This window comes from Athene noctua, chromosome 33, assembly GCF_965140245.1.
Source record: "Athene noctua chromosome 33, bAthNoc1.hap1.1, whole genome shotgun sequence".
Classification (NCBI taxonomy): domain Eukaryota; kingdom Metazoa; phylum Chordata; class Aves; order Strigiformes; family Strigidae; genus Athene; species Athene noctua.
Genome location: NC_134069.1, coordinates 1,153,929 through 1,175,713, shown reverse-complemented (window position 1 = coordinate 1,175,713; position 21,785 = coordinate 1,153,929). Strand labels below are relative to the sequence as shown.

The following is a 21,785-nucleotide window of genomic DNA, read 5'->3' as shown; positions in this document are numbered from 1 at the left end:
CCCTGTACCCTCCTCTTCCAGGGAGGAAGAGAAGGAAGGAGATGCTGAGGAAGTTTTGTTACGGCGGGAAATGAAATGCGTGCACTGGCCGGATCTGCGCAGCCGCTCTCTGGCGATTAATTATTTCCAGGCCTTGAGCAGGGGGGGCCTGGCGGCAGGGCGCAGTCTGTGTCTGGGTGTCCCCGGGCACAAACGGCTGCCGGACAGAGCAGCGAGACCCGGCCCGGGACGCTCACGGGGTGGGGAAGGGGCTCCCCCCCGGCCCCGAGAGCCCCCAGGAGCTGGCCCCAGGGCTGCTGGTGCCCCCACACCCACCGGCAGGCTGGGCAGGGGCCATAGCAGTGGGCACCCCCGCCCCCCCAGGGCTCTTCTGGTGCCCCCCCGATGGAGACAAATCCACGCTGAGCTGAAAGGCCACAGCCTTTAGTTATTTCTTCCCTCTTTTCTTCTGTTGGTCCTTCTTGTTCTTCTCTGGTGTGTTGTGGTTTGAACTCGGCCAGCAGCCAATCGCCACGTGGCCAGTTGTTTACTTCCCCCCACCCCAGCCCGGTGAAACAGGAGAGGGACAAAAGAGGAAATTCACAGGTTGAACTAAAAGATTTACTAGTACTAACAGGACCAACACAACAACAGCAAGGCCGAGCAGGTGAAGGCGGTCACCGAGCGGTGGCCGGTCTGGGCCCGTCCCAGCAGCGACCCGACCGCTCCAGAGAATCCGCCACCACCCCGGAACCGAAACGGGGCGCGGGGGAGCAGCGTCCGCCCGGACGGGGAGCGGGACGTGACCCCACGTGGAACGCTCCAAGGCAGCCCTGCCCTCGGCCGTGCTCCCCTCGGCCACGGAGAGGGAACTCCCGCCTGGCCCAGAGCAGGACAGGGCTCAGCTGGTTCCTGCGCCCGCCCTCAGCCCGTGCACCTGCACTCGGTAAACGCAGGTGTACTCGGGGTTGCCCCAGTTGCTCTTCACAAGGAACTTGACATACGAAAAGGCTCTGGGAAACGGCGCGGTCTGCGAAGACAAGAGGGAAAGGGAGGCAGAGGGGTTAAGAGCGACAGTGCAGTCAGTCCCTCCCTGCCGGCCCTGCTCCTGCTCAGGAACCAGCTCCCGGCGGCGGGTGGGAGCGGCTGCTGCCACCGGGGCTGCTGGGGAGGCCGGGGCACGGGACGGGGGAAGGCTCCTGGCCTCCTCTGCGTGCCGGCCCGGCCGGGGCTGCGCCCCCCTGCCCCTTGCTCTGGCCCTCCAGGCCCCGCTGCCCGCTCTGCCTGCCTCCCGCAGAGAAGGGGACGCTCTGCTGCGAGGAGAACCACCGCCTGCGCCTCAGCCCCGCCAGGGCTCTCTGGGCGGGGGCCCGGGGCCCTGTGCCCAGGGAGGAAGCGTTCACACCCCCCTGCCGTGGGCTCCCAGCCAAGCCTGGTTCGCCCCCCGGCATCCTCCCCCGCGCGTGGAGCGTACCTTCAGAGGGAAGGTCTGAATGGCCTCTTTGGTCACGTCGTAGGTGAACGTCAGGAGCAGCGCTTCCTCCTCTCCATCCGCGTCCAGTCCCTTGGGGCCAAAGCACAAGCAGAGCAGTTCAGACTCAGCCCCACAGAGGGGACGTGCGCGCTGGCTCAGCCCGGGCAGGTACCCGGCCTCTCCCGGGCTCCAGCAGCTGTCTGACACTGCCCGGGGCGGAGCTCAGGCTCCTCAGGGTCAAGAACCCGGAGGTGCTTCGGCCAGAAGATGTCCCGAGAGGGATGGAGCCCTCGAAGCGTCCCCCCAGGGCAGCGCGGTGCTCAGCAGAGAGCAGGACACAAGCCCCAGGGAACGCACAGAAGGCCGCAGGCGAGTCCCTGTCACGGCTTCCCCCCAGGGCCAGACCCCACCAGACGCGCCCGGCAGAGACTTACGAAGACAGCGACGTCTCTGGGGGCGCTGACGACGGTCCCGGACGGAGACACATCTTTGTAGATGTGCTGCACGCTGACGGCGGTCAGATGGACCCGTGCTGGCAGCCTGATGACCACCTGGCCCTGGTGCCTTGGCAGAGGCCAGCAGTTCCCTGGGGACATATCCGGCTGCAGGCAGGACGAGAGAGCAGTGAGGGGCGAGAGCGCGTCGGGGACAACACAGCTCGCGCCGCTCGGAGCACGGGACCGGCGTGTCTGGGGGGGCTATTGCAGCTCGGAAATGAGGCGCCCGTGAGGGGCGGACAGAAGCAGGAGGCCGCCTTCCCTGCCCGACAGAGGGGGCTCTCAGTGTTACGGAAAAGAGGAGAACACTGGTTACGAAGCCACCCTAGTCAGGGCCTTACAGAAACACCTCTCTGCCCAGCGCTCAGCAGGGCACCCCCCACCCCTGAAAAGGCACCGTTAGGGACAGGTGTGGAAAGGGGGTCACCAGGGAGAAAGTCTTTCACTCAGCTGGGACAGAGGCCTGTGGGCAAGGGGCAGCAGCTCCGCTCAGCTCAGCCCCGTTCCCCTCCTGAGGGGAACCGCTCCTCTCCAGCAGGCCCAGCCCTGTGTCCGAGCTTTGGCTTCAGGAACCTGATGGGCACTGCGGGCTGGAGCGGCACTGCCCTGCACTGAGGGGAGAGCCCCGAGGTCGGTCCCAGCTTCACCGGAGGGAAGGAAACCAGCACCCGTGAGTTCCGCTACAGTACCTCCAAAACAGCATCAGGTGTGGACTGAGAGAACCACTCCACAACGCTGCAGCGCCAGTGTGTGCAGCTGAAGGCCTCCGAAGTTCTCCGCATGTCAATGGAGGCACCTGTAAGGGAGGGAGAGCAGGTCACTGCCAGAGGCCCCAGACCAGGAGCACCCGGTGCTCAGACACTATTTCTGGTGCCGCCGAGCAGCTCCACGTCTGTCAGCGCTGTTCTCACCCCCAGGCCGCGGGGGCGCCCGGCTGCGCGGGGCAGGGACGGCATCCCCGTGCCTGGCGACTGCTGCCGCCACGGCGCCACGAGGAGAAGGTCTGAGGGTGCTGGGGGGCAGCAGGCGCCGGGGCGACGACAGCGGAGCAAAGCCGAGGGCTCGCCGCGTGGGCAGCAAAGGGTGACCCAGCCGTTCCCTTCGCGGACGCAGCCGCAGGAAGAGCCCCTCCATCAGCGCAGCAGCGTGTGCGGGGGCAGCGCCAGAGGCCCCCGCGCAGGGGCCAAGGGCAGGACTGGGAGGGAGCCCGAGAGAGCCGCTCGGCCACAGCCTGGCTCGGGGACCCCAGGCAGCATTTCAGCTGCCCCGCTTTGGAGAGCACGGCCTCCTCTGGGCAGGGCTACAGGCAAGCGCAGGGCAAGGAGGTGGGGCTGCTTGCGTCCATACCAGAGCTTTTCAGGGCCCAGTCATACGTCGCGGCAGAGACTTTGGCAGGCGCTGCCTGGCTGCTGTCCTGAACTTCCTGGTAAAGATGTGAATGAACACAGAAAAGGACCATGTCAGCGGGCAGAGCAGCGTGGCCACTAGCGCCTGCAGAGGCAAAGGGGCAGTGCCCGAGGTGCAAGCCAAGCCTTGTCCGCAGAGCCCAGAGACGCTCTGCTGCTGGGGTGAGCCACCAGGCCTGAGGAACAGGATCTGTGCCGTGGCCGTGGCCGCAGCCCCGAGGCGGGTTGATGAGGGTCCCCACCGTCCCGTGCCCACCCTCCGCGCTCTCCAGGTCGGTCGGGAGACGGTCCCAGGCCCCGCCGGCGTTGGCTGACCCCGTGAGCACACCTGGGTCTCACCACTGCCCCCGGGGCCCGGCCAGAGCAGGCAGAGGCCCCGGCGTGCCGAGGGAAGGCTGCCGGGAGTCCTCCGCTGCCTGAAGCGGCCCAGAGAAACCGGGCCCGGAGAAGGGCCTGCGCAGCGCAGCAGCTCACCCAGCAAGCCCCTGGCAAAGGCTGGCTCGCTGCAGTCAGCGGTCTGAGCCCACCAACAACCCCGAGGAGTGCTTTCTCGGGGGTTCTGCCCAGCCACCCCTCCTTCCCCAAAATGCAGGGTCACCTCTGCGCTGCTGAACTTCGCCTTCAGCTGAGCCACCTGCTCCCGCAGACGCTGCTTGTTTTGGGTTTGCTCTGCCAACAAAGTTTGCCAGTTCCTGCAGGAAGACAAAAGCCGCTCTTGTCAGAGAGCTGCCCATCCCCTCTGGGAACCGTCTGAGCTCAGCAAGCAGCAGACACGTGTGCCTTCCCTGCTCCGCACGTGCTCCCCTTCCTCGCCAGGCTGAGCAAAAGGCAAAGGCAGGAGGGAAGTACCAGAGCCCTGGCTGTTAGGAAAAGGAGTGCAGGTAGCACGAGGTCAGCCAAGACTGCTGCACAGACACAATTCCAGCTCAGGAAACGTCTCTTACCGCAGGGTCTCCAGGGGTGCCGCACACACACGTCTCAGCTCCTGAAAGGGAAAAACACTCTGTTCAGGTATCCGCTACCAGAGCTGCCGGGGCTTCCCAGGAGAGGCTTCCCTAAGAAGAGCCAGCAAAAGCTGCGGCTTCTTTGGGTCATCCTGCGTGGGAGCAGAGGAGCCGGTGATTTATCCAGCGCTGTCAGCAACGCTCCCTTGCAGGAGGTGCCCGACCCACCAGAGTCACTGACCTCCACTAGTCCCTCGGTGCACGTGCTCCACGCTGGCAGCGAGGTCCAGCAGTAACCACCAGCTGCAATTCACATCACAAAGAGACAGTTACTTGCCTGGGGTTGCCAGCCATGCCTGCAGTCACCTTGTCTCCTCCCTGTCGCCTTGGGGCTGGGGCCGCTGGTGCGGTAACGTGGGGTGCAGAGAGAGGACACGCCTCTGACCGGGAGCCATCCCCCCAGGCTTGAGGGCACTGCGCAGCCGTGCTCTTCAGGTGCGCTCAGTGCCCCAGAGCTGCTCCCCATTCCCCCTCGCTGCTTCGGTGAGCACCGAGACCAGGCTGCACGGGCTAGGAGAGGCACCTCTCCACCAGTCTCCCTGCACGGCCCCTCTGGGAGCCCCCAGTTCAGGCTTGGAAATACCTGCAGCCTTCTCTCGCAGGCTTGCAGACTTGCACCAGCAGCCAAGCAGCAGCATGGCTGGAGACTCCCAGTCTTACTGGTAGTCCAAAAGCAAGTCCCAGTCAAGGACATACTCAGGAAGCACTTGGGCCACGGGAGTTTCCACACACACTGGCCGGGAAGGAAAGCTGGGCAGCAGAAAGCTGGCACCCAGCATGTTTGCTCATGCGAACTCACCAAGAGCCACCGCGAGCAGCACGATGACTTGTAGAAACCTCTTCTTATGCGAGGCCACCCGTTGCCTGAAAAAGAGGGAGTCCTGCGTCTATCCACGAGCCGAGTCTTGAGCAAAGCCCTTCATCAGTGGATTTCCATTTTCAGGCTGAAAAGCCTCTGTTTTGGAAGCTGCTGCTGCCAGAGACCCGACAGAGCAGCGCCCAGGAGCAGCGCCATTTCCATCCGCACTGGTCAACACTGCCGGCAGCTCTTCCCCAGAGGGAGGGCGTCAGAAGCACCTCCCAAAAGGGAACAAAAATCGTCCCGGCAAGTAAAGAGGTGGAGCAAATGAAGACTCCTTTTCAGCAGTCTGGCTGGGGAACACCCCCTGCTCCCCCTGTGGCTTGCACTGGCCCTCGGCCATCCCCTTCCTCCCCATCCCCATCCCCAGCAGAAACATGTAGTACGTACATGGCGAAGATGCACATGCCCAGCAGAATTCTCCCCAGGGAGGCGAGGCGTGGATGGCACGGAAGGCTGGAAACCGTCCCTGGGCAAAGAAACCAGAGAAGAGTCAGGTCTGGCTCCGGAGGTCTCTTCTCGAGCATCCCCAGCCACGCACGTCCCAGCTCCCTGCGGGGAGGCGGGCACCGAGTCCTACACGCTCCCTCCCCGGGGCAAGGAGCAGCGCAGCCCCCGCTTCTCCTGCCGCTCGGGACACGTGCCCAGAGCCCTGGCACAGCGCGGCTCTCCGGGTTCACCCCCAGCACTCCCCAGCAAGCAGCAGCTCTGAGCTTACCTGCAGTTTCTGCTGCCGCCTTGCCACAGCTGTTGGAGCCAGAGGCTGCAGGCAAAAAGCGCACTGCCACCTCCATCTCCACGCAGAGGCTCCTATGGGAGGGAAAAGAGATGCCGATTGCCGAGCGTCCCCACGCTGCGTGAGCCGAGGCCTCTGCCAGAGGTCGGCCTCGGGAAGCCTCCCAGGGGCTGTCCCCGTCCCCACTGCGGGGAGGGGGGGCAGCACAGCTGGGCTGCTTCCAGGGTGCCCCCCTCCCCTCCCCATCCTCTGCTCTACAGGCCTGCAGCGGGAGAGGAGGCAGCACAGGCTGCTGTGCCCCCCCGCAGCCAGCCACCCCTCTCCCCTCAGCCAGGCACGACCAGCCAGGCTCTCAGCCCACCCCCCACACAAGGGGCTTCGCAGGCCACGGGCTCTCCTTCAGAGACCCCTGGCGCTTCCCCACGCTGCTCCGTGCCCCAGCGCCCGTGTTGAGCCGCGTCCCTGCTGCCCCCGACCTGACGCCCCGGGCAGCAGCGGCCCACTTCTTACCCACTGCTCTCCACGGGCTGGGGCTCAGCCGCGCTGCCCTCGCTCCCCAGGGAGCCCCTGGGGGCCCCTCGGCATCTCCTCAGGGGTGCCCTTCTCGGCATCTCCTCACGGGTACCCGCTCTGCTCCGCGCCCTCCGCCCCAGCAGCGTGACCTGCTCGGGGCAGCAGCCGCACGGCACCTGTGGGCTCCTGCCCGCGCACCGCGGGGCTTGGTGGGCGCCAGCTGTGACGTCACAGGGGCAGCTGCGACCTCACAGGGGGGCTCCGTGGGGCTGAGCGGGCGGGGAGTCCCTGGGGCTGCCCGGGGCAACACGGCCGCTGCCACCGGGCACATAGAGATCCCCGACAGAGCAGCCAGAGCAGAGCGGCAAGGGCTGGGAAAGCTCTTCTTGCGACGGGGTTACAGCGGAGGGGAGACAGCTCTAAAAATCTCTCTCAAGCCCCTTCGTCCCGCTCGGCTTCTGCTGTCGCAGCAGGAACTTTCACCCTCCTTAAGGTTTCCTGGCTGACGCAGGAACAAGCAGTAGGTCTGGCCTGGCTGGCTGCTGCGTCCCCCCGCGCCCGCTGGGTGTCCCCTGCAGAGCTGCCCGCTGCGGAGAGATCCTCAGTAAACCCCTGTCAGGCAGGGGACAGAGAACTGGAGAATTAATTAGAAACCTGATCTGATCCACTGGTTCACCTCTAGAGCCCTGTTTCTGAAGAAGGCCCTCTTCTGTGCTACTCCTGATTTTTTTAATAACACTTATTTAAAAAAATAAGAACTGTTTCTCTTCTGCAGCCTGTCAGAGCTGGGGGAGTCAGCAGGGACCCCGCCTCTGCTCCCACTCTGCGCAGTCCCTGGGAGATAAGTGCCGTCCCAGCAGGCTCCCCCGCTCTAAGCCCAGGGCACAAAGGGGTGTCCCTGATGTCCCCCCCCGCCAGGCTCCCCGGGGGCTTATTTTCCGGTCAGCTCCCCTTTCACTGCAGCGGCTTCTCCTGGGACAGGCTGTGGTCAGGCCCTTTAAGGACACGCTCCAGGGGAGCGGGAACCTTGTAAACACCCCGCTCACAGCTCCCTGGAGAAGTTCTCCTGTTCCAAAGGAAGAAAAAAATATTTCTCACTTAAAGAGATTCTTTCCCTTACCTTCCTTAAATTGATGGCACAATGGAAATAAAACACGTTCAGAGTGTTAGATGTTTAAAACTACTTGATACCAATTTCATGCATACAATTGGGTTTAAATTGAAGTTGCCCGTACAATTAAACAGAACACAGACTGGATTTAAAGTTCCATTTCTGAAATGTGGAAATTCAAATTTCAATTTTTGGAAATTTCAAATTTCAAATTCAGACATTTCAATTCCACACACCTCAAATTCAAAATGCGGACATTTCAAAATTCGGCATTTCCAAATCCCAAATTCCAACATTCCAAACCCCGCACATTTCAAGTTTAACATTCAGAAAATTCAAATTTAGAGTTTGGAGTTTTCCACAATCTGGAAATTTCAAATTTCAGACCTTTCAAGTTCAAAACTGACCTGGGGGCTGAGGGGGCCGTCGGGCGAGGCGCGGGCACTCGCAGACCCCGCGGGGGACGCTGGGGCCGGGGTTCAGGAAGGCGCAGGAGGCGCAGGTGCAGCCCCCACCACGCTGCTGGTGTTGGGGGGAGGCCCCAGAGTCAGAGGGGGGCCCTACAGCACTGGAGAGGAAAAAAAAAGGGGGTGAGACCCCACAGATACCCGTAATCGCCATAGGGGATCTGGGGGGGCTGTTGAGGGCTGCACCCTGGGGTCCCCCCATGGGGGCTGGCTGGGGAAGGGGATGCCTGGAGAAGGAAGGGGGCGGGGGGACACTCAGGATCTATAGGGGCCCTACAGTCCCACATGCGACCTCCAGGAGCACCCCAGACCTTCTACAGCTCCCTGCAGCCCCTAGAGCCCCCCCCCGCACCCCCCTACCAACATAGATAATCCATGGAGCACCTCCAGCCCCAAACAGCCCCTACAGCAGCCACATATAGCCCCCCCCAGGACCTACAGAGCCGTTCTACACACCCCCCAGCCCATACAGAGCTCCCTATAAGCTCTCTACAGCACCCCCCAGCTCCCTATAGTCCCCGTATAGCCCCCCGAGTCACTACAGAGCTCCCTATGTACCCTATACAGCCCCCCCAAAGCTCCCTATAACCCCTCTACAGGACCCCAGCCCCAACAGAGATCCCTATAGCCCTCCAGAACTGCCCCAGACCCTACAGAGCTCCTTATAGCCTCTCTACAGACCCCCCAACCCCCTGCAGAGCTCCATATAGACCCTCTACAGGCCCCAAGCCCCTACAGAGATCGCTATAGCCCCCTTAAAGGCCCCCCCGAGCTCCCTATAACCACACTATAGAACCCCGCCCCTATAGAGATCATTATAACCGCTCTACAGCCAAACCCAGCCAGTAAAAAGCTCCTCATAACCGAACTAGGGCCCCCCCCTCAGCCCCTACAGAGCTCCCTATAGCCCCTCAACAGACCCCCCAGCTCCTACAGAGCTCCCTATAACCACTCTACAGCCCCCCAGCCCCTACAGAGCTCCTTATAACCACTCTAAACCCCTCCCCAGGTCCCTACAGCCCCTCTACAGCCCCTCCGTCCGTACAGAGGTTCCTATAATCCCTCTAAAGCCCCCCAGCCCCTACAGAACTCCCTATACCCCCTCTACAGCCTCCTCAGCCCCTACATGACTCCTTATAGCACCTCTACAGCCCACCAGCCCTTACGGAGCTCCCCAGAGCCCCTCTACAGCCCCCCAGCCCCTACAGATCTCCTTATAAACCCCCTACAGCCCCAACTGCCACTACACAGCTCCCTATAGACCCTCTACAGCCCACCCTAGCCTGTACTGTGCTCCTCGTAGCCAATATAGGGACCCCCTAAGACCCTACAGACCTCCATATAGCCCTGCTAAAACCCCCCCAGCCCCTACAGAGCTCCCTATAACCACTCTGCAGCTCCCCCCAGCCCCTACATGACTCCACATAGCCCCTCTACAGCCCCCCCAGCCCCTACAGAGGTCCTTATATACCCTCTAAACCCCTCCCCAGGTCCCTACAGCCCCTCTATAGCTCCCCCCAGCCCCTACAGAGCTCACCATAGCCACTCTACAGCCCCCCCAGAGCTCCTTATAACCCGTCTACAGCTCTCCCCAGATCCCTATATTCCCTCTACAGACCCCCAAGCCCTACAGAGATCCTTATAAACGCTCCGTGGCACCCCAAGCCCCTACAGAGCTCCTTCTAGCCCCTCTAAAGCCCCACCAGCCCCTACATGACTCCTTATAGCACCTCTACAGTCGACCAGCCCGTACAGAGCTCCTTATAAACTCTCTACAGCCCCCCAAGAGCTCCTTATAACCACTCTTCTCCCCCCCCCCCCAACCCCTACAAAGCACCTTACAACCAGTCTTAAGGCCCCCCAGCCCGTACAGAGCATCTCATAAAGCCTCTACATCCCCCCAGCCCTTACAGCGCTCCTTATAAACCCTGTGGCCCCCCAAGCCCCTACAGAAGTCCTTGTAGGCCCTGTACAGCTCCCACAGCCCCTACAGAGCTCCTTCTAGCCCCTCTAAAGCCCCTCCAGCCCCTCCATGACTCCTTATAGCACCTCTACAGCCCACCAGCCCTTACAGAGCGCCCTACACCCCCTCTAGAGCACACTGAGCTCCCAATAGGGCTTCTACAGCCCCCCAGTCCCTACAGAGCTCCTTATAGGCCCTGTACAGCTCCCACAGCCCATACAGAGCTCCTTATAGGCCCTCTAAAACCCGCCAGCCGCTACATGACTCCCTATAGCATCTCTACAGCCTCCCCAGCCACTATAGAGCTCATTATAGCCCCTCTGCAACACCCCCAGCCCCTATAGAGCTCCTTGTAACCCCACTAAACCCCTCCCCAGGTCCCTACAGACACTCTACAGCCCCTCAGTCCCTACGGAGCTTCCTATAGAACCTCTACGGCCTCCTAGCCCATACAGAGCTCACAATAGACCCTCTACAGCCCCCCCAGAGCTCCTTATAACCCCTCTACAGCTCTCCCCAGAACCCTATAGTCCCTCTACAGCCCCCCAGCCCCTACAGAGCTCCTTCTAGCCCCTCTAAAGAGCCCCCCAGCCCTTACATGACTCCTTATAGCACCTCTACAGCCCACCAACCCCTACAGAGCTCCCTACAGCCACACTATAGCACTGAGCTCCCAATAGAGCCTCTACAGCCCCCCGGTCCCTACAGAGCTCCCTAGAGCCCCTCTGCAGCCCCCCAGCCCCTATAGAGCTCCTTATAAACCCTCTACAGCCCCAACTGCCACGACAAAGCTCCCTATAGACCCTCTACAGCCCACCCTAGCCTGTACTGTGCTCCTCATAGCCAATCTAGGGCCCCCCCTACGACCCAACAGAGCTCCATATAGCCCTGCTAAAACCCCCACAGCCCCTACAGAGCTCCCTATAACCACTCTACAGCTCCCACCAGCCCCTACAGAGCTCATTATAGCCCCTCTGCAACACCCGCAGCCCCTACAGAGGTCCTTATAACCCCTCTAAACTCCTCCCCAGGTCTCTAAGGCCACTCTACAACCCGCCAGCCCCTACAGAGCTCCCTATATACCCTCAACAGACCCCCAGCCCTTACCGAGCTCCCTATAGGCCCTGTACAGCTCCCACAGCCCCTACAGAGATCCTTCTAGACCCTCTAAAGCCCCCCAGCCCCTAAATGACTCCATATAGCCCCATTACAGCACCCCCAGCCACTACAAAGCTCATTATAACCCCTCTTCGACACCCCTAGCCCCTACAGAGCTCCTTATAGCCCTCTAAACCCCTCCCCAGGTTCCTAAAGCCCCTCAGTCCCTACAGAGCTTCCTATAATCCCTCTACAGCCCCAGAGCCCCTACAGAGCTCCCTATACCCCTTCTACAGCCCCCCCAGCCCCTACATGACTCCTTATTATAGCACCTCTACAGCCCACCAGCCCTTACAGAGCTCCCTACAACCCCTCTATAGCACACTGAGCTCCCAATAGGGCCTCTACAGCCCCCCAGATCCTACAGAGCTCGTTATAACCACTCTTCTCACCCCCAGCCCCTACAAAGTGCCTTACAACCAGTCTTCGGACCCCGCAGCCCGTACAGAGCATCTTATAATGCCTCTACAGCCCCCCAGCTCCTGCAGAGCTCCTTATAGGCCCTGTGCAGCTCCCACAGCCCATTCAGAGCTCCTTACAGCCCCTCTAAAAACCCCTCCAGCCCTTACATGACTCCTTATAGCACCTCTACAGCCCCCCAGCCCCTACAAAACTCATTATAACACCTCTTCGACACCCCTAGCCCCTACACAGCTCCTTATAACCCCTCTAAACCCCTCCCAGGTCCCTACAGCCCCTCTACAGCCCCTCAGTCCCTACAGTGCTTCCTATAATCCCTCTACAGCCCCCCAGCTCCTACAGAGCTCCCTATAACCACTCTACAGCCCCCCAGCCCCTAGAGAGCTCCTTATAGCCCCTCTACACGCCACCAGAGCTCTCTATAGCACCTCATCAGCCCCCCAGCCCCTCCAGAGCTCCCTATAGGCCCTGTACAGCTCCCACAGACGTACTTAATAGTCCCTCTACCCCCCATGCCAGGCCCTACACGGCTCCTTATATCCCCTCTACAGCCCCCATCCCGCTCCCTAAATTACCTCTACAGACCACCAGCCCCTACAGAGGTACTTATAACCCCTCTAAAGCCCCCAGTGCCTACAGAGATACTTATAGCCCCTACAGAGCCCTACAACCTCTACAGAGCTGCCTAGAGCCCCTCTACAGCCTCCCCCAGTCCCTACAGAGCTCCTTATTGACCCTCTACAGCACAGTAGCCCCTACAGAGCTCCCTATAGCATCTATACAGCCCCAACAGCCACTACAGAGATCCTTACAACCCCTCTACAGCTCCCCAGCCCCTACAGAGCTCGTTATATAACCTCTGGACACCTCAGTCCCTACAGAAGTCCCTATAGCCCCTCAACAGCGACCAGAACTCCCTATACCCCCTCTACAGCTCCATCAGCCCCTAGAGAGCTCCTTATAACCCCTCTACAGCCCTCCCCAGCTCCCTATAGTACCTCTACATCCCTTCAACAGCCCCTGAGCCCCTACACAGCTCCCTATATACCGTCTACAACCCCCAGCCCTTACAGAGATCCCTATAGGTCCTCTACAGCTCCCACAGCCCCCGCAGAGCTCCTTCTAGCCCCTCTAAAGCCCCCCCAGCTTCTACATGACTCCTTATAATAACTCTACAGCCCACCAGCCCCTACAGAGCTCCTTATAAACCCTCTAGCAGCCCCCCCAACCCCTACAGAACTCCCTATAGCCCCTCTACAGCCCCCCAAGAGCTCCCTGTAACCACTCTACAGCCCCCTCCAGAGCTCATTGTAACACCTCTACAGCCCACCCCAGCCCATACAGAGCTCCTCATAGCCAATCTAGGGCCCCCCCGCCAGCTCCTACAGAACAGCATATAGCCCTGCTACAGCCACCTCAGCCCCTACAGAGCTCCTTAGAACCACTCTTCTCCCCCCCCAGCCCCTAGAAACCGCCTTACAACCAGTCTTCGGTCCCCGCAGCCCGTACAGAGCATCTTATAATGCCTCTACAGCTCCCACAGCCCCTACAGTGCTCCTTCTACCCCCTCTAAAGCCTGCCAGCCGCTACATGACTCCCTAAAGCACCTCTACAGCCCCTACAGAGCTCATTATAGCCCCTGTGCAACACACCCTGGCACTACAGAGCTCCTTGTAACCCCTCTAAACCCCTCCCCAGGTCCCTACAGACCCTCTACAGCCCCTCAGTCCCTATAGAGCTTCCTATAGAACCTCTACTGTCTCCTAGCCCCTACAGAGCTCATAATAGACCCTCTAGAGCCCCCCCAGAGCTCCTTATAACCCCTCTACAGCTCTCCCCAGATCCCTATAGTCCCTCTACAGCCCCCCAGCCCCTACAGATCTCCTTATACTCCCTCTAAAGACCCCCAGTCCCTACATGACTCCTTATAGCACCTCTACAGCCCACCAACCCTTACAGAGCTCCCTACAACCTCTCTATAGCACACTGAGCTCCCAATAGGGCCTCTACAGCCCCCCAGTCCCTACAGAGCTCCTTAGAACCACTCTTCTGCCCCCCCAGCCCCTAGAAACTGCCTTACAACCAGTCTTCGGGCCCCGCAGCCCGTACAGAGCATCTTATAATGCCTCTACAGCACCCCAGCCCTTACAGAGCTCCTTATAAACCCTCTGCGGCCCCCCAAGCCCCTACAGAGGTCCTTATAGGCCCTGTACAGCTCCCACAGCCCATTCAGAGCTCCTTCTAGCCCCTCTAAAGCCCGCCAGCCACTACATGACTCAATATAGCCTGTCTACAGCTCCCCCAGCCCCTACGGAGCTCACAATAAACCCTCTACAGCCCCCCCAGAACTCCTTATAACCCCTCTACAGCCCTCCCCAGATCCCTGTAGCCCCTCTACAGGCCCCAAGCCCCTATACAGATCGCTATAGGCCCCTTACAGGCCCCCCCGAGCTCTCTATAACCACACTACAGCCCCCCCCACCCCTATAGAGATCATTATAACCACTCTACAGCCGAACCCAGCCCGTAAAAAGCTCCTCATAACCAATCTAGGGCTCCCCGCTCAGCCCCTACAGAGCTCCCTATAGCCCCTCAACAGCCCCCCAGCTCCTACAGTGCTCCCTATAACCACTCTACAGCCCCCCAGCCCCTAGAGAGCTCCTTATAGCCCCTCTACACGCCACCAGAGCTCTCTATAGCACCTCATCAGCCCCCCAGCCCCTCCAGAGCTCCCACAGGCCCTGTACAGCTCCCACAGACATACTTAATAGTCCCTCTACCCCCCATGCCAGGCCCTACATGGCTCCTTATATCCCCTCTACAGCCCCCCCCAGCTCCCTAATTTACCTCTGCAGACCACCAGCCCCTACAGAGGTACTTATAAACCCTCTGCAGTCCCCCCAGAGCTCCCTGTAACCACTCTACAGCCCCCTCCAGAGCTCATTGTAACACCTCTACAGCCCACCCCAGCCCATACAGAGCTCCTCACAGCCAATCTAGGCCCCCCCCCCAGCCCCTACAGAACAGCATATAGCCCTGCTACAGCCACCTCAGCCCCTACAGAGCTCCTTAGAACCACTCTTCTCCCCCCCCCAGCCCGTAGAAACCACCTTACAAACAGTCTTCGAGCCCCGCAGCCCGTACAGAGCATTTTATAATGCCTCTACAGCCCCCCAGCCCTTACAGAGCTCCTTATAAACCCTCTGCGGCCCCCCAAGCCCCTACAGAGGTCCTTATAGGCCCTGTACAGCTCCCACAGCCCCTACAGAGCTCCTTCTAGCCCCTCTAAAGCCCCTCCAGCCCCTACATGACTCCCTATAGCCCATCTACAGCCCCTACAGAGCTCATTATAGCGCTTCTGCAACACCCCCAGCCCCTACAGAGCTCATTGTAACCCCTATAAACCCCTCCCCAGGTCCCTACAGACCCTCTACAGCCCCTCAGTCCCTACAGAGCTTCCTATAGAACCTCTACAGCCTCCTAGCCCCTACAGAGCTCACAATTGACCCTCTACTGCCCCCTCAGAGCTCCTTAAAACCCCTCTACAGCTCTCCCCAGATCCCTATAGTCCCTCTACAGCCCCCCAGAGCTCCTTATAGGCCCTGTGCAGCTCCCACAGCCCCTACAGAGCTCCTTCTAGCTCCTCTAAAGACCCCCCAGCCCTTACATGACTCCTTATAGCACCTCTACAGCCCACCAGCCCATACAGAGCTCCCTAGAGCCCCTCTGTAGCCCCCCAGCCCCTATAGAGCTCCTTATAAACCCTCTACAGCCCCAACTGCCACGACAGAGCTCCCTATAGACCCTCTACAGCCCACCCTAGCCTGTACTGTGCTCCTCATAGCCAATCTAGGGCCCCCCCTACGACCCAACAGAGCTCCATATAGCCCTGCTAAAACCCCCACAGCCCCTACAGAGCTCCCTATAACCACTCTACAGCTCCCACCAGCCCATACAGAGCTCATTATAGCCCATCTACAACACCCGCAGCCCCTACAGAGGTCCTCATGACCCCTCTAAACTCCTCCCCAGGTCCCTAAGGCCACTCTACAACCCGCCAGCCCCTACAGAGCTCCCTATATACCCTCAACAGACCCCCAGCCCTTACCGAGCTCCCTATAGGCCCTGTACAGCTCCCACAGCCCCTACAGAGCTCCTTCTAGACCCTCTGAAGCCTCCCAGCCCCTACATGACTCCATATAGCACCTCTACAGTGCCCCCAGCCACTACAAAGCTCATTATAACCCCTCTTCGACACCCCTAGCCCCTACAGAGCTCTTTATAACCCCTCTAACCCCTCCCCAGGTCCCTACAGCCCCTCTACAGCCCCTCAGTCCCTACAGAGCTTCCTATAATCCCTCTACAGCCCCTCAGTCCCTACAGAGCTCCCTATAACCACTCTACAGCCCCCCAGCCCCTAGAGAGCTCCTTATAGCCCCTCTACACGCCACCAGAGCTCTCTATAGCACCTCATCAGCCCCCCAGCCCCTCCAGAGCTCCCTATAGGCCCTGTACAGCTCCCACAGACGTACTTAATAGTCCCTCTACCCCCCATGCCAGGCCCTACACGGCTCCTTATATCCCCTCTACAGGCCCCCCCCAGCTCCCTAAATTACCTCTACAGACCACCAGCCCCTACAGAGGTACTTATAAGCCCTCTAAAGCCCCCAGTGCCTACAGAGATACTTATAGCCCCTACAGAGCCCAACAACCTCTACAGAGCTGCCTAGAGCCCCTCTACAGCCTCCCACAGCCCCTACAGAGCTCCTTATTGACCCTCTACAGCACAGTAGCCCCTACAGAGCTCCCTATAGCATCTATACAGCCCCAACAGCCACTACAGAGCTCCTTACAACCCCTCTACAGCTCCCCAGCCCCTACAGAGCTCGTTATATAACCTCTGGACACCTCAGTCCCTACAGAAGTCCCTATAGCTCCTCAACAGCGACCAGAACTCCCTATACCCCCTCTACAGCTCCATCAGCTCCTAGAGAGCTCCTTATAACCCCTCTACAGCCCTCCCCAGCTCCCTATAGTACCTCTACATCCCCTCAACAGACCCTGAGCCCCTACACAGCTCCCTATATACCGTCTACAACCCCCAGCCCTTACAGAGATCCCTATAGGTCCTGTACAGCTCCCACAGCCCCCGCAGAGCTCCTTCTAGCCCCTCTAAAGCCCCCCCAGCTGCTACATGACTCCTTATAGTAACTCTACAGCCCACCAGCCCCTACAGAGCTCCTTATAAACCCTCTGCAGCCCCCCCAACCCCTACAGAACTCCTTATAGCCCGTCTACAGCCCCCCAAGAGCTCCATGTAACCACTCTACAGCCCCCTCCAGAGATCATTGTAACACCTCTACAGCCCACCCCAGCCCCTGCAGAGCTCCTTATAGGCCCTGCACAGCTCCCACAGCCCATTCAGAGCTCCTTCTAGCCCCGCTAAAGCCCGCCAGCCCCTACATGACTCCTTATAGCACCTCTACAGCCTACCAGCCCTTACAGAGCTCCCTACAACCCCTCTACAGCACACTGAGCTCCCAATAGGGCCTCTACAGCCCCCCAGTCCCTACAAAGCTCATTATAACCCCTCTTCGACACCCCTAGCCCCTACAGAGCTCCTTATAACCCCTCTAAACCCCTCCCCAGGTCCCTACAGACCCTCTACAGCCCCTCAGTCCCTACAGAGCTCACAATAGACCCTCTACAGCCCCCCCAGAGCTCCTTATAACCCCTCTACAGCTCTCCCCAGAACCCTATAGTCCCTCTACAGCTCCCACAGCCCCTACAGAGCTCCTACTAGCCCCTCTAAAGACTCCCCCAGCCCTTACATGACTCCTTATAGAACCTCTACAGCCCACCAACCCTTACAGAGCTCCCTACAACCCCTCTATAGCACACTGAGCTCCCAATAGGGCCTCTACAGCCCCCCAGTCCCTACAGAGCTCCTTAGAACCACTCTTCTGCCCCCCCAGCCCCTAGAAACCGCCTTACAACCAGTCTTCGGGCCCCGCAGCCCGTACAGAGCATCTTATAATGCCTCTACAGCACCCAGCCCTTACAGAGCTCCTTATAAACCCTCTGCGGTCCCCCAAGCCCCTACAGAGGTCCTTACAGGCCCTGTACAGCTCCCACAGCCCCTACAGAGCTCCTTCTAGCCCCTCTAAAGCCCGCCAGCCACTACATGACTCAATATAGCCTGTCTACAGCTCCCCCAGCCCCTACGGAGCTCACAATAAACCCTCTACAGCCCCCCCAGAACTCCTTATAACCCCTCTACAGCCCTCCCCAGATCCCTAATTTACCTCTACAGACCACCAGCCCCTACAGAGGTACTTATAAACCCTCTGCAGTCCCCCCAGAGCTCCCTGTAACCACTCTACAGCCCCCTCCAGAGCTCATTGTAACACCTCTACAGCCCACCCCAGCCCATGAAGAGCTCCTCACAGCCAATCTAGGCCCCCCCCCCCAGCCCCTACAGAACAGCATATAGCCCTGCTACAGCCACCTCAGCCCCTACAGAGCTCCTTAGAACCACTCTTCTCCCCCCCCCAGCCCGTAGAAACCGCCTTACAACCAGTCTTCGGGCCCCGCAGCCCATACAGAGCATTTTATAATGCCTCTACAGCCCCCCGGCCCTTACAGAGCTCCTTATAAACCCTCTGCGGCCCCCCAAGCCCCTACAGAGGTCCTTATAGGCCCAGTACAGCTCCCACAGCCCCTACAGAGCTCCTTCTAGCCCCTCTAAAGCCCCTCCAGCCCCTCCATGACTCCCTATAGCCCCTCTACAGCCCCTACAGAGCTCATTATAGCGCTTCTGCAACACCCCCAGCCCCTACAGAGCTCATTGTAACCCCTATAAACCCCTCCCCAGGTCCCTACAGACCCTCTACAGCCCCTCAGTCCCTACAGAGCTTCCTATAGAACCTCTACAGCCTCCTAGCCCCTACAGAGCTCACAATTGACCCTCTACAGCCCCCTCAGAGCTCCTTATAACCCCTCTACAGCTCTCCCCAGATCCCTATACTCCCTCTACAGCCCCCCAGATCTCCTATTAGGCCCTGTGCAGTTCCCACAGCCCCTACAGAGCTCCTTCTAGCCCCTCTAAAGACCCCCCAGCCCTTACATGACTCCTTATAGCACCTCTACAGCCCACCAGCCCCTACAGAGCTCCCTAGAGCCCCTCTGCAGCCCCCCAGCCCCTATAGAGCTCCTTATAAACCCTCTACAGCCCCAACTGCCACTACACAGCTCCCTATAGACCCTCTACAGCCCTCCCTAGCCTGTACTGTGCTCCTCATAGCCAATCTAGGGCCCCCCCTACGACCCAACAGAGCTCCATATAGCCCTGCTAAAACCCCCACAGCCCCTACAGAGCTCCCTATAACCACTCTACAGCTCCCACCAGCCTATACAGAGCTCATTATAGCCCCTCTGCAACACCCGCAGCCCCTACAGAGGTCCTTATAACCCCTCTAAACTCCTCCCCAGGTCCCTAAGGCCACTCTACAACCCACCAGCCCCTATAGAGCCCCCTATAGGGCCTGTACAGCTCCCACAGCTCTTACAGAGCTCCTTATAACCCCTCTACAGCCCTCCCCAGCTCCCTATAGTACCTCTACATCCCCTCTACAGCCCCCGAGCCCCTACAGAGCTCCCTATAACCACTCTACAAGCACCCCAGTCCCCAGAGAGCTCCTTATGACCACTCTTCCCACCCCAGCCCCTACAGAGCTCCTTATAATGCCACTACAGACCACCAACCCCTACAGAGCACCCTGCAGCCCCTCTACAGCTCCGCCCTGCCTCTACAGAGCTTCTTATAATCCCTACAGCCCCCCAGATCCCACAGAGCTCCCTATATTCCCTCTACAGACCCCAGTCCCTACAGACCCCCCTACCTGCGGGCTGTCCCCATCCGTTATTGGCAGCGATCCGGCCACCAGCGGCCCCTGGGGACGGGAAGAAGAACCGCTCCCACTCCACACCAGTACAGACCAGTAGGAACCAGTGACACCCCCACTCCACACCCCCTGTACATCCCTGGGCACCTCCACTATAGCCCAGTGCCCCACCCACCCATCCCAGTGCAGCCCAACCTCCTCCCAGTCCCTCCCAATATACCTCTGTGCTCCCCCCAGTTCCTCCCAGTCCCCACTCACCTTAGCCCCCCCACCAGGAGGTCAGTGAAGAACTGGGGGTTCAGGTACTCGTTCTGGAGGAGAGAGGCAGAGGGAGAGCAAGAGCCCTCCCAGTATAGCACAGTACTTTCCAGTATGTCCCAGTTCCCCTCCCAGTACTCCCCAGTATGGCCCAGTGACCCTCTTACCGCTCCCTAATATATCCCAGTGTATCCCAGTGACCTTCCTAGTGCTCCCCAATATATCCCACTGCTCCCCAGCATGTCCCAGGGCCGCCCCAGACTGTCCTAATGACCTTCCCAGTGGCCCCCAGAGCTCACGGCCAGCAGCAGGTCCAGCTTGGCTCGCAGCAGCAGGACATCAGCGGTGACGGTGGCCACACGGGGGATTTGGGGACCCCCAACCTCGGGGGAAATCTCAGCCCCTGCCCTGTCTCCTCCGTGTACCCCAACAGACGCCGCACCCCCCAGCCCCCCTGCAGGTGAGGGGGAACTGGGGGGCCTGGCGGGGAACTAGGGACCTACAGCAGAATATTGGGGTGAAAGGGGAGTATTGGGGTGCTGTAATGGGATACTGCGGGGATATGAGGGATACTGGGGGGGATACTAGGAGTACTGGGATTGTACAGGGAAATATTGGGGTGCTACAGGGGATATTGGGGTGATACGGGGGATTGAGGTACTATGGAAAAATATTGGGATGCTAGAGAGGGATATTGGGGTTCTGTGGGGGATACTGGAGTGAGACAGGAGATACTGGAGTCCCATAGCAAAATACTGGGGTGCTAGTGAGGGACACTGGGGTTCTGTGGGGGATATTGGGGTGATATGGGGGGACTGGGGTCCTTGAGGTTTTGGGGTGCCAGTGCAGCTTTTGGGGTACCTGCACAGCATCGACGGTGCCGCAGAAGACGCTGTTCCCGAAGCGGACGGCGCGGCAGTGCTGGGGGGGCCGGGCTGCAGCAGGTTCTGACCGTACTTCTCCAGGATGCTGAGCGGTCCATGGCCCCCCCAAACCATGTGGCCGCACCCCCCAGCGGCTGGGGGGGACAGGGAGGGTCAGAGAGAGCCCCCAAACCCCCACCGCACCCCCACACTCCCCCTCCCACTGCCCACATTCCCCATTCCCCCATATTTTGGGTGCCTCCCCCGCATTTTGGCTGCCCCCACCTCCCCCATTTTGGGGTCCCCCCCAACGCTCCAGGCACAGGTTGTGGCACAGCAGTCAGGCACCGTCCAGGTGTCCACACTTGTCTTGGGGGGGGGGGGGGGGCTGTAGGGGGCCTGGGGACCCCCAAAATCGGGCTCAGCTCTGCCGCTGTCGCCTCCCCGGGGTCCTGGGTCCGAGCCGCCTCCAGTGCCGCACGCAGCGCCCCCCCGAGATCGGGCGGGGGGGCACCTCACTGCCCCCCGGGGTTCAGGGGAACCCCCCTGGGTCGGGGGGTGCCCCATTCGGAGCGGCCCGCGATGGGGGGGCACCCCTAGGAGTACCCCGCGGTGTGGGGGGAGCCCTCAGGATCTTGGGGGGCCCTCAGAGGACTCCGGGATGCGCAGGGACCCCCGGCATGTGGGGGGAGTCCCCTCCGCCGGGACGGGGGCGCCGGGCTCGGCCTCTTCCGCCATCACCTGAGGGGCAGAAACGGGGAGAAAAAGGGAAACTTTTACGGGGGGGAGGAACGAAAATAATGTGTTAGCGGGGCAGCGGTGGCACTAATGGAGGCGCAGCCCTCGCCTGGGGTCCCCGAGGGATCCTGCCCCCCAAAACCCCCTGGTCGGGGGATCCCAGTGGGCGGGGGGTCCCTCTCCCCACACTGTCAGGTGGGTACCGTCCCCCACTGCCAGGTGCCCTGTCGGAGGGTCGAGGGGGGAGGACGGGGGTGCGTGAGGGCCCGGGGGTACCAAGGAGAACTCGGGGACCCCCGCCCCAGCGTAGGGCGGTGCCGCGGGGAGGGGGCGCCCAGCGGGGAGCCCCTGCCTACCTCAGGAGCCGGCGAGGAGAAGAGCAGAAGTGCAGGAAGAAGAGAAGGAAGAGAAGGCAGCCGCGCCCGCCCCGACCGG

The 21,785-nt window shown here is 60.4% G+C and overlaps 1 protein-coding gene across 4 annotated transcripts; it reads right to left on the bottom strand.

The window, feature by feature from the left end:
• Positions 1-586: 586 nt before the first annotated feature.
• LOC141972511 (SUN domain-containing protein 5-like) lies at positions 587-19,937 on the bottom strand. Of its 4 annotated transcripts, none has more exons than XM_074930399.1 (15): positions 19,750-19,937; positions 19,489-19,539; positions 7,987-8,147; positions 6,466-7,534; positions 5,938-6,029; positions 5,610-5,688; positions 5,160-5,224; positions 4,542-4,603; positions 4,301-4,341; positions 3,955-4,048; positions 3,298-3,373; positions 2,640-2,746; positions 1,888-2,055; positions 1,454-1,543; positions 587-1,009 (listed from the first exon to the last, which is right to left on the bottom strand). In XM_074930399.1, the coding sequence occupies exons 4-15, from the start codon at positions 6,564-6,566 to the stop codon at positions 881-883; spliced, it is 1,104 nt and encodes a 367-aa protein (XP_074786500.1). In that variant the 5' UTR covers positions 6,567-7,534; positions 7,987-8,147; positions 19,489-19,539; positions 19,750-19,937; the 3' UTR covers positions 587-880. The 4 variants fall into 4 exon arrangements, with proteins under 4 accessions (XP_074786500.1, XP_074786499.1, XP_074786502.1 ...); XM_074930398.1 differs by having other exon boundaries at positions 6,466-7,080; XM_074930401.1 differs by having other exon boundaries at positions 6,466-7,055.
• Between the last annotated feature and the right edge of the window lie 1,848 nt (positions 19,938-21,785).

Coding starts and splice junctions, on each gene's coding strand:
- LOC141972511 (XM_074930399.1), bottom strand. CDS start 6,566: ATGCCGAGAAGGGCACCCCTGAGGAGATGCCGAGGGGCCCCCAGGGGC. Junction 6,030..6,465: donor CAGCCCGTGGAGAGCAGTGG/GTAAGAAGTGGG, acceptor TCCCTCCCATAG/GAGCCTCTGCGTGGAGATGG. Junction 4,342..4,541: donor GCACCGAGGGACTAGTGGAG/GTCAGTGACTCT, acceptor TTTCCCTTTCAG/GAGCTGAGACGTGTGTGTGC.